The sequence below is a fragment of the Chiloscyllium punctatum genome, chromosome 5 (assembly GCF_047496795.1).
Source record: "Chiloscyllium punctatum isolate Juve2018m chromosome 5, sChiPun1.3, whole genome shotgun sequence".
NCBI lineage: Eukaryota > Metazoa > Chordata > Chondrichthyes > Orectolobiformes > Hemiscylliidae > Chiloscyllium > Chiloscyllium punctatum.
The window spans coordinates 136,387,152-136,402,655 of NC_092743.1; the positions used below are offsets into that span (position 1 = coordinate 136,387,152).

General features: G+C 40.8%; 1 protein-coding gene across 1 annotated transcript in view; it reads left to right on the forward strand.

The window, feature by feature from the left end:
* The window catches only part of tram1 (translocation associated membrane protein 1), a 30,139-nt gene that overhangs the window by 4,356 nt on the left and 10,279 nt on the right, over window positions 1-15,504 (forward strand). The window contains exons 2-8 of the mRNA XM_072571431.1: window positions 172-235; window positions 7,450-7,568; window positions 7,649-7,765; window positions 7,853-7,911; window positions 12,531-12,615; window positions 14,020-14,090; window positions 15,048-15,152. Coding sequence (XP_072427532.1) covers window positions 172-235; window positions 7,450-7,568; window positions 7,649-7,765; window positions 7,853-7,911; window positions 12,531-12,615; window positions 14,020-14,090; window positions 15,048-15,152 — 620 coding nt within the window. The remainder of the gene's footprint in view (window positions 1-171; window positions 236-7,449; window positions 7,569-7,648; window positions 7,766-7,852; window positions 7,912-12,530; window positions 12,616-14,019; window positions 14,091-15,047; window positions 15,153-15,504) is intronic.

Below are 15,504 nucleotides of genomic sequence, written 5' to 3' on the forward strand. Positions count from 1 at the left end.
CTACTTTGTGCACATTTTCTTGAAATTGATTCATTACCATTGAAAAAGGTCAATTGTTGCATTTTGCCATCTGTTTGGTGGTTGAGATTTGGGCTAGTTTTTTTCTAATTATTAAAATACCATTTTTATTGAAGATGGTTGAGCTAACATTTTAACTTTACTGTTTTGCAGATGACTGCTAAGATAGCTGTTGCTTTCGTCACTCTTCAATACAATGTTACATTGCCTGAAACAGGTATGTTTTCATATACTGTGTAAAATATATTTTCATATTTCATAATACAGTACAGCCTTTAACCTAGTAAAATGTTCCAAAGCACTTTATAAAATGTATGTGACAATGAATTACAAAGAAGAGGACATCAGAGCAGAGGTAGGTTTTAAAGATCATCTTAAAGGAGGGAATAATAAGGATGGAAAGTTTTGGGAGTAAATTCCTGAGCTTAGGGCCTTAACAGCTAAAGGTATCATCATTAATGGAACTTGGAGATTTACAGGGTTGAAAAAGTTTGGAGACAGAGAGGATCAGTGCTGAAGAGTGATTTGAAAATAAAAATAAGTTTAAAATTAACTCATTGGAGGGATCCAAGATGGCGGCGACCCGGCAAGTCTGAGTCTACAGTGCTCCTCCCAAGACTTGGGCAAAGTGGGTCACCCACCACACTCACCAAATCATTTAAAATAGTTTTTTACTTAATGTAATTAGTTGTTTAGTATTGAATTTAAACAATTTAATCTCCAGTAAAAATGACTAGGGGGAAAGGAGTCTACAGTTCTCAGCTTGCAGGAACCCCTCCCCCACCCTCTCCAGCTGTAGCAGAGGCTTCCGCAGCCGCCCCGGGGGACTTACCTACAGTGGCGAGCCTCGTGGAAATCATCTCCAAACTCGAAGTGAAGATTGACGCTTTCATTGAAGGATCCTGAAGCCGATGGGACACCCTTTCGGCTGCGCTGCAAAAGCATGACCGAGACATGAAGGAAATTAAGCGCCGAGTCGGAGGGGTGGAGCTAAAGGCCGCGACCTCCAAAACTACAGCACAATCAGCCGTGGATCGAGCAGCAAGTCCGGACCTCAGAGAAACACATTGACGACCTCGAGAATGGCTTCCACAGCTTTTAAATCTGAAGGCTGGATCAGGCCAGGTAAGGGTGGAATGGGCCTACCCAGTTGCAATACGCGGGCCCGGCTCAAACCAGCGCCCCTGCCCGGTCCTGTTCCGGCTGCAAAGCTACAAGGAGAGGCAGATACTTTTAGAAGCCTCCAGAAATCTTGGAAAAGATCCCCAAGCCATGATCTATAAAGGATCCAATATCATGTTAATCCAGGACTTTTCCCCAGCTCTGGTCCGAAAGAGGAAGGCGTTTGAGGTGAAGAAGTGTTTAAGGGACTTAAATATTCACTACTCCTTGCGCTACCCAACGACGCTGCGCTTTAACCATGAAGGGTCTGTGTATAACTTCAGATCGCCGGAAAAGGCCAAGGAACGTTTGGACTCTGAGATAAATTGTAAGAGTTCATTGGTGTTGGTCTGCTTTCCCCCCATTCCAGTTTACATCCCCCCCCCCCTTTTTTTAATATATTAATCCTCTTCTTTTTATCTTACTGTTTAATATTATCTGGGGGGGGGGGGTGGCGGCGAGAGGGATTTATTTATTTATTTGTCCTCTACTTAACGATTTTTTTCCCCATTTTTTAATTCTCTCTCTCTCTCTCTCTCTCTCTCTCTCTCTCTCTCTCTCTCTCTCTCTCTCTCTCTCTCTCTCTCTCTCTCTCTCTCTCTCTCTCTCTCATATATATATATATTTTACCTCTGTCTCTAGGAGTGGGGTTGTTTTCCCTTGTTATTTTTATTATTATATTTAATTATTACTTGTTGAGGCTGTGATTTTATAGTTACATATGTTTATACATGGTATTAACATTACCAAATATATCCAGGTGTGGGGGTGGGTGGGTAGGGTGCTCACTGTTAACTCTAGCTCTGTAGTATATTTGAATTTTCTTCATCCTATTGAGGAGCACCTGGGTCAAGGGTGGGGCAATGGTTGGGAGAGAATACGATGGACTTTTGGAAAGGAAGTGATGCCCCCTGGGAACAAGGGGGGAAATCTCCATTTAAATACGTTTTTTTAAATTTAGAAATAGTTTTTTATTTTGCTGTTGAGTGTGTATTAGAGAGCCTTTTTTTTGTGAATTTTATATGCACTATGCTCAGGATGTTCTGGATAGGGTTTCCTCTCCCAAGGGGTCTCTGATTTGCCCGGACGATTATGGTTGATCAGTCGGTTAAGTGGTGCACCTGGAATGTCAAGGGGAGTAATTCACCAGTCAAAAAGAAGAAAATATTATCAAACCTCAAGAAAGAAAGGGTTGATATAACTCTCCTACAGGAGGCACCCTTATTGGATAAAAACACTTGAAATTACGACAGGGTGGATTTGATCAGGCCTTTTTTTCTTCTTTTAGCTCAAAAAGCAGAGGAGTTGTTATTCTTATTCGGAAGAATTTCCCTTTCAAAATCCTAAATCAGATAAAAGATGAATCTGGACAATATATTCTGATTAAAGCCCTTATAAATGGAGAGGAATATGGGATTTTAAATTTGTATTGCCCCCCCAGACACATCCTTTTAAATTTATAACGGAAGCCTTCTCAAAATTGATGGCTGTCGGTGCTCGCCATACAATTATAGGGGGAGACTTTAATTGTATTATGGATCCGGAAATAGATAGGATTCCCAAGAGTACTGCAGGTGTATCTTCCAGATCTAGACAATTGGTGGATTTGAACAAAGAATTAGGACTAGTAGATGTAAGGAGGTGCCTTCATCCACAGGGCAGAGATTTTTCTTTTTACTCCAATCCACATATATGTCATATCATAATCGATATGTTCTTTGCCCCCTCGAGTTTTTTAAAATTCCATATCATCCTGTAAAATAGGCAGTACATATGGAAATCAAGGCGAGGAACAATGAGACATTGGCATATGGACCTCTTCCTGATAAAAGATAGTATATTTGTAAAGTACTTCTCTCAAGAATTTAAAACTTTTTTAGAAGTTAATTTGTGTACGGCTAGCAACCCGTCAATGATGTGGGAGACCATCAAAGCTTACACGTGAGGTTTGATCATCTCATACTCAGCGACCCAGAAATAATTAAAGGGAGAACAACAGCGTCTTCTCAAAGCTCGCTTAAAAGCGGCTGAAGCAGCATACGCTGATAGACCTTCTATCATCAAATTACAAAGGATTATGGCCCTTAGGACAGCTCTAAACACTACGCTTACCCAAACGGCTAAGAGGGAAATATTATTTGCAAAACAAAGGTTATATGAATTTGGCAATAAACCTAGTAGGTACTTAGCATTTCTTGCAAAGAAAAAGAAGGCCCCTCAAACTATCACGTCTATCAAGGTAAGTATGGATATTTTGACTCATTATCATAAAAGGATTAACGCAATCTTTAGAAAATTTTATTCTGATTTATATCAATCGCAGGATTGTGAAGATAGGACGAGGAGGATGCAGTCATTTTTTTAAAAACCTGACCTTTCTGGACCTAACTCTGGAACGGGTACTGGTCTTGAATGTTCCCCTAACAGTCCAAGAAATACTTGACGCAATCAGGCAACTTCAGAGCAGTAAGGCACCTGGCCCAGATGGCTTTCAAGCTGAATTTTATAAAGAATTTACAGGAATATTGGCTGGTCCACTTATAGACATGTATAATTATTCATACAGTCAGGGCTGCGATGTTCAATATGGGGACAAATTTTGGATAGCTTCAAGTTTTTATAGAGTCTGCAAAGCTAGCAGAGCTTTGAAATACTTGTATCTTGCAGCCTAAAAAGTGTTAAAGAGAGAATTACTAATGTAAGCTACTAGTCTGCAGAACACTCTGCTATGAATTTTAATTATGGAGTTTTTCTTAGCTGTTTTCTCCCTTCCCCCATCCTTTCTCAAAGCTATTGATTCTTTGTTGATGTTTGGATGTTGGTTTCTACCTGTATTTTACGCACACAGATGGACGGTGAGCATTGGACATTGTTTGACGGAGCTCCGGTGTAAATAAGAGAGCTGAGGTTTATCCTGGCAGCCACACATATGTATTCAGCAGGGATTGATAGAAGTCAGGAACTAGACACTTTGATTTTCTTTTTTGCCCTTTTTCCTAAGGCAACTTTAGCCAACTTGATCTCAACAATTTCAGCTAGACTTTGTGAATTAAATCAGTTTATTTCAACATGTTTTTAATTGAAATAAAGTTCCAAAGTGAAAAAAATGTTAATTATTGTTCTATATTAATATAACGTGAATTCGCTGTAACACAATTGATGAATTGGGGATGCTGTTTGTAAAGTGTGATCTTTTAAAACGTGTGTTAGCTATAATGTAATTATATTGCCAACAGTTTAAGCACTGTTTCTAAAGTGCGATTTTTCTATAATGCGAGGTTACACAAGAATGCAACCATCGTGTTATAGAAGGTCTATCTGTAGGTGTATATCTAGGTTTGATATCTCAATTGTACTGTAGTTAATTTTTTGCAGTTTAATTTCTTTGAGTGTAATGTTAGTGGAAGGATTTCCCAATAGAAAATTGAAAAATTGGTATCCAATACTATTAGCTTTCCACTTCATCATTTTTTTCATTTCCCTTTTGATTTTCATTTTATACTTTTTATGTTTGCACACATTCTTCATTTTTAATTGGTTTCTAACTTAACCTTATCCATGCATCTTAAACCTTATAGTTGTTTATGTTTAATGGAATATTCTGACCCTGGATGTTTACAACATTTTTTTAACTCCTGTCTTGCTCTACAGGTCAACCTACAGATTTCTCTTTTTATTTTAACTCACCTGAGTTAGCTTGCAGTTCACCTTTCTAAAATTTGCTCTAGTGCAATTGATTAGAGATAAAGGGTTGCCTCATGAGGAACAGTTGGACAGGTCTTTGCCTATGGTAAAGACAATGACTGCAGATGCTGAAAATCAAATACTGGATTAGTGGTGCTGGAAGAGCACAGCAGTTCAGGCAGCATCCAGCGAGCAGCGAAATCAATGTTTCGGGCAAAAGCCCTTCATCAGGAATAAAGGCAGTGAGCCTGCAGCATGGAGAGATAAGCTAGAGGAGGGTGGGGGTGGGGAGAGAGTAGCATAGAGTACAATGGGTGAGTGGGGGAGGAGATGAAGGTGATAGGTCAAAGAGAAGAGGGTGGAGTGGATAGGTGGAAAAGAAGATAGGCAGGTCGGACAAGTCAAGGAGACAGTAAGTGAGCTGGAAGTTTGAAACTAGGATGAGGTGGGGGAAGGGGAAATGAGGAAGCTGTTGAAGTCCACATTGATGCCCTGGGGTTGAAGTGTTCCGAGGCGGAAGATGAGGCGTTCTTCCTCCAGGCGTCTGGTGGTGAGGGAGCGGCGATGAAGGAGGCCCAGGACCTCCATGTCCTCGGCAGAGTGGGAGGGGGAGTTGAAATGTTGGGCCACGGGGCGGTTTGGTTGATTGGTGCGGGTGTCTCGGAGATGTTCCCTAAAGCGCTCTGCTAGGAGGCGCCCAGTCTCCCCAATGTGGAGGAGACCACATCGGGAGCAACGGATACAATAAATGATATTGGTGGATGTGCAGGTGAAACTTTGGATGTGGAAGGCTCCTTTAGGGCCTTGGATAGAGGTGAGGGAGGAGGTGTGGGCACAGGTTTTACAGTTCCTGCGGTGGCAGGGGAAAGTGCCAGAATGGGAGGGTGGGTCGTAGGGGGGTGTGGACCTGACCAGGTAGTCACGGAGGGAACGGTCTTTGCGGAAGGCGGAAAGGGGTGGGGAGGGAAATATATCCCTGGTGGTGGGGTCTGTTTGGAGGTGGCGGAAATGTCGGTGGATGATTTGGTTGATGCGAAGGTTTGTAGGGTGGAAGGTGAGCACCAGGGGCGTTCTGTCCTTGTTACGGTTGGAGGGGTGGGGTCTGAGGGCGGAGGTGCGGGATGTGGACGAGATGCGTTGGAGGGCATCTTTAACCACGTGGGAAGGGAAATTGCGGTCTCTAAAGAAGGAGGCCATCTGGTGTGTCCTATGGTGGAACTGGTCCTCCTGGGAGCAGATACGGCGGAGGCGGAGAAATTGGGAATACGGGATGGCATTTTTGCAAGAGATAGGGTGGGAAGAGGTGTTTTGACCTATATCTATTGGAGTTTAGAAGAATTAGGGGTGACCTTATTGAAACCTGGACTTGACAGCATGGTTGTTGAAAGAACGTTTCCCTGTGGGGGAGATGAGGAATAGAGCTCACATCAAGGGGGTCTCCTGTTTAAAAGAGAGATTAGAAGATTTTTTTGAGGGTTTTTTGGCAGTGGAATTCTGTTTCTAAGAGGTTGGGTCATTGAATACTTTGTGACTGAGTTAGATACTTGATGAATAAGGGTATCCGAGGGTATAAGGGGTATACCGGAAAATAGTTGAGGCCATAACCGGATCAGCTGTGATTGCATCAAAGATAAAGCGGGCTTAAAGGGCTAAATGGTCTGGTCCAAATCATTTATTTAAATAATGGAAAGCAGTAGACCCAGCATCGATCCTTTTGGCACAACACTGGTCACAAGCCTTCAATTCAAAAAGCAACCCTCCATACCATTCTCTATACCCTACCTTCAAGCCAATTTTGTACCCAATTGACTAGCTCCCCGGATCCCATGTAATCTAACCTTACTAGGAGAAAGTGAGGACTGCAGATGCTGGAGATCAGAGCTGAAAATGTGTTGCTGGAAAAGCGCAGCAGGTCAGGCAGCATCCAAGGAGCAGGAGAATCGATGTTTCGGGCATGAGTCTGAAGAAGGGCTCATGCCCGAAACGTCGATTAATCTAACCTTACGAACCAATCTATCATGTGGTACCTTGTCAAACGCTTTGCTTAAGTCCGTATAAATGACATTTACCATTCCGCCTTCATTAATCATCTTTGCCACCTCTTTAGGAAGCTCAATTTTATTGAAACAAGGACTGTATGTTCTTTCTATCTGCAAAGAACAGGCCCCATATATACGTATATGTAGCTTCTAGTAATGAGGGTATTAGTGACAATCTGAAAATGGCTGTCAGTATAATTATTGGTAAACAGCATGTGTGAATGAGCTAACTTTACCTGTTACCCACCATTATGACAGAACTTACCCTTCAAGGTAATCTTTAGACACAAAATGGCGACTTTTCAAGACCACAAGGCATGGCCCAAGGTCTATTCATGAACTTGCATGATATGTTATTACAATAGTGATAATTTAAAAACATGATTTTGCAACATCTTCTCTGTTAAGCTGTAGATTTTGTCTTTTCTTCCTTTCCAGAATTTGTATATTTTAAAGTAATCAGGGATGCACCTAATATGCTTTATTTTTCATATAAATTTGAGACTTGAGTATCAATAAATCATGAATTCTGTGTTTAATTTCTTAGGTGAAAAGATGGATCAAGCTATTCTTTACCATTATGGCTTTAAGGACTTGGCTACAATTTTCTTTTACACATTGGTTGCTATCATTCTGCATGCCATCTTGCAAGAGTATGTGCTTGATGTGAGTATAGTTATATTTTTCACATCTCTGAATTGATGCATATTTTACGAATGTAAAATGACCATGAATTTCCATTTCAGAAAATCAACAGGCGAATGCACTTTTCAAAAACAAAGCACAGTAAATTCAATGAATCAGGACAACTCAGCGCCTTTTACTTGGCTTCTTTTGTCTGGGGAGCATTTATTCTAGCCTCGGTGTGTATAACATTTATTTTCTGGTTATTAGTTTTACTAAACAGAATTAATTTCTACACTGGACTAAGCAATCACTTTCTCTTATAGGAAAATTATGCATCAAATCCTACTAATTTATGGGAAAGCTATCCACACACATTGATGCCGTGAGTACTTTTTAAAATCCTATAAATGGAAGGAACACAAGTTGAAAAATGTCAGTGCCTCATTCAAGATTAGTCTCTTAAAAATAGTTTATTTTTGTTTTGTTTTAAACTACCCCTTCCAGCATTGACTTATACTGGTGTGTATGGGGAATGCTAATTGTGCTCTTCTAAGGCTATGCTGAGGGGTATATGGCTTGGAGAATTGAAGCTAGTTGTAGTTTCAATGCTGCCCTCTGGAGCACAGCTCATTATTGAATTGAATTAGCTTTATTGTCACATACTCAAAATAAGTACATGAAAAGTGTCCAAGTTGTTTTTTTACAGTGCCATCTTAGATACAAAGATTTCTAGGTAGAGCTGCTTCAGTTACAGTTCTTAGAAAAATAGAGAAGTGAAAAGGCTATTTGCAGATTTGAGGAATAAGTTGCAAAATGGAAAAAGAAAAAAAGTTCACAACGATGGTCTTACAATCCAGTCCATGATGGTATCTGGCTTCCAGCCTGCACTGGACTCTAGACCATGCTGGACTTCACCTCAAGGTTCACAAGGCTGGGAGATCAGTCTGGAATCACCTTGAGACGAGAACTCTACGCTCTGAGGTCATGCTGGGCCAAGGGACTGCCACACCAGGCTGGGAGGGCACCTCATCGTTTTTGTGCTGAGGTCAAAGACTGGAAGGCACTGGGATCAGAGGCCTGGAGGTACCGAGGTCAGATGCCGCGAGACCAAGGAAAAAGAAAATGAGACAAAAAGACAAAAGAGAGAAAAAAGGGAATGGATGGAGTGGATGCATTCCAGCTGAAGTATCCTACTGTGCCACCACTTTGAACATCCTGAGCGCAGAGGTTTAGACATACCTTTGGTTCCAAGGGCTTAGATTATAGTTGTTTATACATATATGACCTTCAACAGAGACCATTAGCGCGCAGGGGACAAATTCAAAGTTCACAGGCAACACAAGAACTTAGAAGCATTGTAAATCATGAGGGAGATTGTTTAAAAACTTCAAAATTAAATTGACAGGTCGATGGAGTTGATGGATGAAGTTCAGTGCAGTGAATTGTGATATGATACATGTACAAAGAACCCTGAGAGACAATATAAATGATATGGCAGTATTCTAAAGGGCTTTGCAGGAGGAGAGACACCTGGGTGTAAATGAGCATAAGCCATTAAAGATGACAGAAAAAGTCTAGAGTTATTAATAATAGAATACAGGAATGGGGAAGCTATGGTTTTATGTTGGACCTCAGCTGGAGTATGGTGTACAGTCTAGGCATCACTCTATATAGGAAGAATGTGAAGATGCTGGCGAGTGTACTGAAGAGATTTACAAGAGTATTCCAGGGATGAGACAATTCCATTCTGAGGAAAGATTGAAGAATTTGGAACTTTTTATTACTTGGAGAGGAAAAGGCTAAGAGGAGAATTGATGGTTTTCACATAGAGTCTGAACAGATTAGATGGGAAGAAACTAATCTCACGCAAAAGGATTGACAACTGGGGGCACAGTTTTGAAGTGTTTTGTAAAAGAAGCAAAGATGATGTGAGAAAATCGTTTCTCGTGCAGTGAGTTGTTAGGCTCTGAATCTATTGAATGCTTATTTAAGTAGATACAATGCAAGATTTCAGGAGAAAGGCAAGAACCTGGCACTGACTTAAAATATTCTGAGAACCAGTGCAGACACAATAGAGCAAAGTGCCTCTTTCTGCACTGTAACAATTCTGTGACTCAGCATTACAGCCATGCTGGATTCCTTGTTTATAGCTGATCCATCGATGCCCCCTTTTCTCTAAATTGGAAGCATTCGGTGGCATTTAGGGGAGCTTGAATGTCTTTCCTCTTCCGTTAGCTGAACAATTTTGCTGTCACCTCAACTGGGATAAGGTAATTCAGACCAGAGACCTTCGGTTTTGTGTAGCTGAATTGCAGCTTCTCTTTACTCACTCATTTAGGGAGTCTATTTTTCTAAAGTTTCACTGTCATCACCCTGGAGGTTACCATCGACAAGAAACCTTGGAACAGCCACTGCGGTTACAAGAGCAGCCCCAAAGACTGGGAATTTGTTGCAAACAACTCCCATCCTAACTCCCCAAAGCTTGTCCAGCACATATAAGACAGAAGTCAGGAGTATGGTGGATCTCACAGTTCATTCTCTGAAGGAGTGTAGCTCCACCAAAACTCAATAAGACTATGTCACTTAAAGGCAGAAGTAGATAGCTCTTGGCTCTCTCATTCACACAGCATTCTGAGGGATGACAGACAGGAAAGTGTGTTTGAGACTACACCCTGCTCAGTTATGATCTTATTGAATGACTAAGCAGGCTTGAATCCTGCTCCTAGCTCTTATGTTCCTAGGCTCAACGCTATCCAGGATAAAGCCACTTGGTCATCACACGATCCGACTTAAAAGCTTCACTCGAACATCACTGGCGGTCTGTAGCAGTTACGAGCCATCTACAGTTATGCTGCAGCAACAGTTCTTCAGCTATCCCTTCCAAATTCATAACCTCGGACACCCAGAAGAATAAGGGCAGTGACGTTTGGGAACAACCCACCTGCAAGTCTCCTCCAGGTCACTGACTCATTCCAATCTGCAACTATGTAGAAAAGTAAGATTTAGATGTAGGCCATTTGGCCCTTTGAATCTGCTCAAGCATTCCATAAGATCATGGCCAGTCTGGTTTTGGTGTCAGCTCCACTTTAATGTCTGCACCCAATTGCCCCTGACTCCTTTGCCTGTCAAAACATCTATTTAGCTCAGCGTTAAATAAATTCTAAAGCCTGTGACTCCACTACTGCCCAGGAAAGAGAATTCTGCTATCTAGCAAACACAAGGGAAAATGTTTCTCCTCATCTGTCTTAAATGTGAGACCTCTTGCTCTTAAACTATGTCCCTTAGTCTACCAAGAAGAAACATTCTCTGGCTTTGTACCCTGCTCACGTTTGCTCAAGGTTTTGTATGTTATACTGAGATGACGTCTTGTCCTTCTAAACAGCAGTGAAAATAGGCATAACCTAGTCAACATTTCACTGTAACAAGTCCTCTGATCTCCTAACCTATCTTGGTCAACAGTGCTCACTGGCTTTAAAGTTTCCTACAAAGAAGCATCATATTGACACTCGCTGACCATACTATCACTTAACGTAATTGTAGCTTACACAATAGACAAAAGGGTTGTACATCCTTTAGAAAAGTGGATGAGAAAATTGAGGGGCCAAAGCAAATTCCAATCTGGATAAATTGATAAACTTACTGGGTGCAGGTCTTTGCATAAGATTATTGCTGCAAGCATAATTTTAACTTACAATTTCTGTTTATTTTAGTTTGTCCAAACATAATGGAACAATAATGTCATAATATCAAATGCAAAATACGAAAGAAAATTTTAGAAGGGAGATTAGTTTCCGAAGCATTACATTTTTGCTGACCAGTGGCAAGACTGCAAGAGGCAAAATGTAATATTGGACAACTTGTAGCTGAGACTGGAGTCATAGAGATGTACAGTACAGAAAAAGACCCTTCGGTCCAACTCGTGCATGCCGATCGGATATCCCAACCCAATCTAGTCCCACCTGCCAGCATCTGGCCTATATCCCTACAAACGCTTCCTATTCATATACCCATCCAGATGCCTTTTAAATATTACAATTGTACCAGCCTCCACCACTTCCTCTGGCAGCTCATTCCATACATGTACCACCCTCTGTGTGGAAAATGTTGCCCCTTGGGTCTCTTTTGTATCTTTCCCCTCTCACCCTAATTGTATGCCCTCTAGTTCTGGACTCCCCCACCCCAGGGAAAAGACTTTGTCTATTTATCCTATCCATGCCCCTCACAATTTTATAAACCTCTATAAGGTCACCTCTCCGCCTCCAAAAACAACCCCAGCCTATTCAACCTCTCCCTATAGCTCAAATCCTCCAACCTTGGCAACATCCTTGTAAATCTTTTCTGAACCCTTTCAAGTTTCACAACATCTTTCCGATAGGAAGGAGACCAGAACTGCATGCAATATTCCAACAGTGGCCTAACCAATGTCCTGTACAGCCGCAACATGACCTCCCAACTCCTGTACTCAATACTCTGACCAATAAAGGAAAGCACACCAAATGCCGCCTTCAGAGGAAGCATTCTGGGTAATCCAAGATGGAGGATGGGAAAAGGTCCTAGCTGGAACAGGCTGCTCCTTTTTTTTTTGAGGTATTTTAGGTGTTGGAGGTGATTTCCTCAAATTCTAGGAGCAGCAATTACTGTTTTATATGCTGTTGCATTGTTTTGTTTTGGACTAGTTTGAATGAATGTAGGAAAGAAACACTCTGTCTCCTCAGCATTAACAAAATTATTATATTTTGCTTTCCAACCAAATTTAGTTCAGGTTTATAGTAAAGGTTTTATTTGATGGTAATGGATAATGTAGAATCCTAGGACACTTGAACTTTGTGTTTTGCCTACTTAATGTTCTCAAATAGTTGTAGGTTTTTTGTGTGTTGAATGGCTTGCATGCTTGTGTTTTGTGCATTTTTTTTGACTTTGTCATAAAACTATACAGCATATTGTTTTGTATTAAATCTGCACTTGTCAATATTTTATTTAAGAGAGATTTTATTCTTTTAGATTTCAGGTGAAATTTTTCTATATTGCGCAGTTGGCTTATTGGCTTCATGCTTTGCCAGAACTTTATTTCCAGAAAACCCGGAAGGTGAGCATGAGGACTCTTGTTTTTTGAGCTGCGGGTGGGAGCACTGAGTGCATTAACAAGGAAGGTTGAGGTAACAAGTGATTTTGCTGTCCCAGTGAAGAGTTACGTGTAGCAGAAACGTTGTAGACTTAATTTCCTGTCCACAGTAATGGCTAATAAAATTCCATAGCTGATGGGTCATTGTAAAACTACCTCTAAATCTACATTGTAGAAACAAACTCCTTTGTAGCTGAGATAGCAAGACTACTGCTTGACATAGTTCTATAGACAAGAAGCATCGGGTTTAAGCTGCAGGTCTGTCACTTCTGTGCGGTTTGCAGATAAAGTTTGTCTTTGAGTTTCTGGGCTACGGAGGGGACCAGAACCCATCAAAGTGAATGTGACCTCTGACCTCTGACAATTTGCTGACGACATTTCAAGTTCCTGGTTCCACCAGGAGCAACAGAGATGTCAAACCAATCAGAATGGAAGTTCTTAAGTCCTGTCAGTACCACCAGGAGCACTGGCCAATGCAGGTACTTCAGGAGACCTACAGATGAAGATGTGTTTCTGTGTTCTGTGTTCCTTCGGGTCAGTCAGGTAAGTCCAGGAAAGGATGGGAAGAGGGCTCATTATGAAGGATGTGGCTCTGTCTTCCCACAGATTACTCCTTTCTTGCTTATGAAGGCCTGAGAAGAAGGGACACCCACCCACAAAAGGCCATAAGCGCTCACCAGGGTTGACCTAGTTTCCCCACATGGTGTGGTTGCTGTCTGTACTTATTGAATATCAGCAGCGGTGGAAAGAGGCCATTAAGTGAACATTTAACACTATCAATTGGTTTCTGGACAGAAAATTTGTCCTCTTCACCACCACCTCTGGATTTAATTGGACAGACAGGCAAGCAGTACAGTCTCTAACCCACACCTTCCTTTCCTATAAATTTCAACTTACCAGCCTAGTTGCAGCGGAAGCATTAAATTCCATCCAAACAGTGGCCAATTGTGAGAGGTATGAGAACAGAAGTAACACTTATGGAACCATCCACCAGTAAAACTTCAGAAGAAAAGAAACTGAGTAGAAGCAGCTTTTACTGCCTGTAAGAAAAGAAGGCCTTTTACAACACTATGCATGTCCTTGCTCCTGTAAAGATCGGTTTCCTTGTGCAGTTTTTGAGTTGGACTTAAGTAGCTGTGTTGGCAGGTTGTCACTGATATTTAAAAGAGCTAAATGGATAGCATACTAATGTACTATGGCCTTGTTACTAAGATAAATCTAGAGATTTATTGCAAATTGTTGATTAAATGTTTTGCAGAAATGGTGCTTTGTAATGAAAGGTCACATTTCAACAAAATTATTTCTTTATATACAAATTAAGAATTACACTGTTGATGTTTTATGATTTTTAATTATTTCTGTTTTCAGGAAGATATTCCCCGACAGCTTGTGTATACCAGTTTGTATATTTTCCACATTGCTGGAGCTTATCTGTTAAAGTAAGTTTTTTTTAAATTTTTAAATTGGTATGATTATGTCACCTAGTTTCATTTATTTTTATTTCCCAAAACACCTTGCAAACATCCCTCTATCTGTGATGCTAAGTGTAGCAGTTGAATTTTATGTATTTGTATTCTTTTTCAAGAACCTTCAAGTCTTGCATTGCATAACCCCTGAGATTAGGAATTTGCTGTACTGTTGAATTTGTTGCTCATGTACAGATGAAATACACTTGCATTGTATATACTGTATTAGTAACTGAGAATCAGGTTCTTAAGGCTGTTCGGAACATTGGTTAGGCCACTGTTGGAATATTGTGTGCAATTCTGGTCTCCTTCCTATCGGAAAGATGTTGTGAAACTTGAAAGGGTTCAGAAAAGATTTACGAGGATTTGAACTATAGGGAGAGGCTGAACAGGCTGGGGCTGTTTTCCCTGGAGCATCGGAGTTGAGGTGTGACCTTATCGAGGTTTACAAAATCATGAGGGGCATGGATAGGGTAAATAGACATGGTCTTTTCCCTGGGGTCAGGGAGTCCAGAACTAGAGGGCATAGATTTAAGGTGAGAGGGGAAAGATATAAAAGAGACCTAAGGGGCAACTTTTTCACGCAGAGGGTGGTACGTGTATGGAATGAGCTGCCAGAGGAAGTGGTGGAGGCTGGTACAATTACAACATTTAAAAGGCATTTGGATGGGTATATGAATGCAAAAGGTTTGGAGGGATATGGGCTGGATGCTGGCAGGTGTGACTAGATTGGGTTGGGATATCTGGTCGGCATGGACGGGTTGGACCGAAGGATCTGTTTCCATGCTGTACATCTCTATGACTGGATAAAATGTTGATCTTTTTAACCTTTGCTGTGAATAGAGAAATGTCTCAGCAAAACTTATAAATGCTATTACCAACTAATATAACACAGATTTTACTGAATGATTTTACAATTTTTCTTTCCAGCCTGAACCGTTTTGGCCTGGTACTTCTGGTGTTGCATTATTTTGTGGAACTTTTGTTTCATGTTTCTCGTCTGTTTTACTTCAGTAATGAAAAGAATGAAAGGGGGTGAGTATATCTAGAATTTCCAGTTGCTTTAAGTGCCTGATTAATGGATAGGTCCAGCAAACATGTAAATTATTCAGTGTTATCCAGATATTCAAAATGAGAATCTTGAAGCTCTCTTCCTTGGATCAAAAGTTTATATGCAAAAGTTGGCCATTACTTGCTGCAGCTTTACTTTGAAAGTTAATTGGGTTGTGGAAAATTTGTGGCATCTTCACTAATACTCCTGAACATTAACCATAGGTCTTCATTTGCTTCTGATTTGTCCTTCAGTATTATTATTTATATTGGAATATGGAATTCCAAAAGCATTGTCAGGTTCCTGATTGATAATTTATAAAAAGAGCCATTGGAG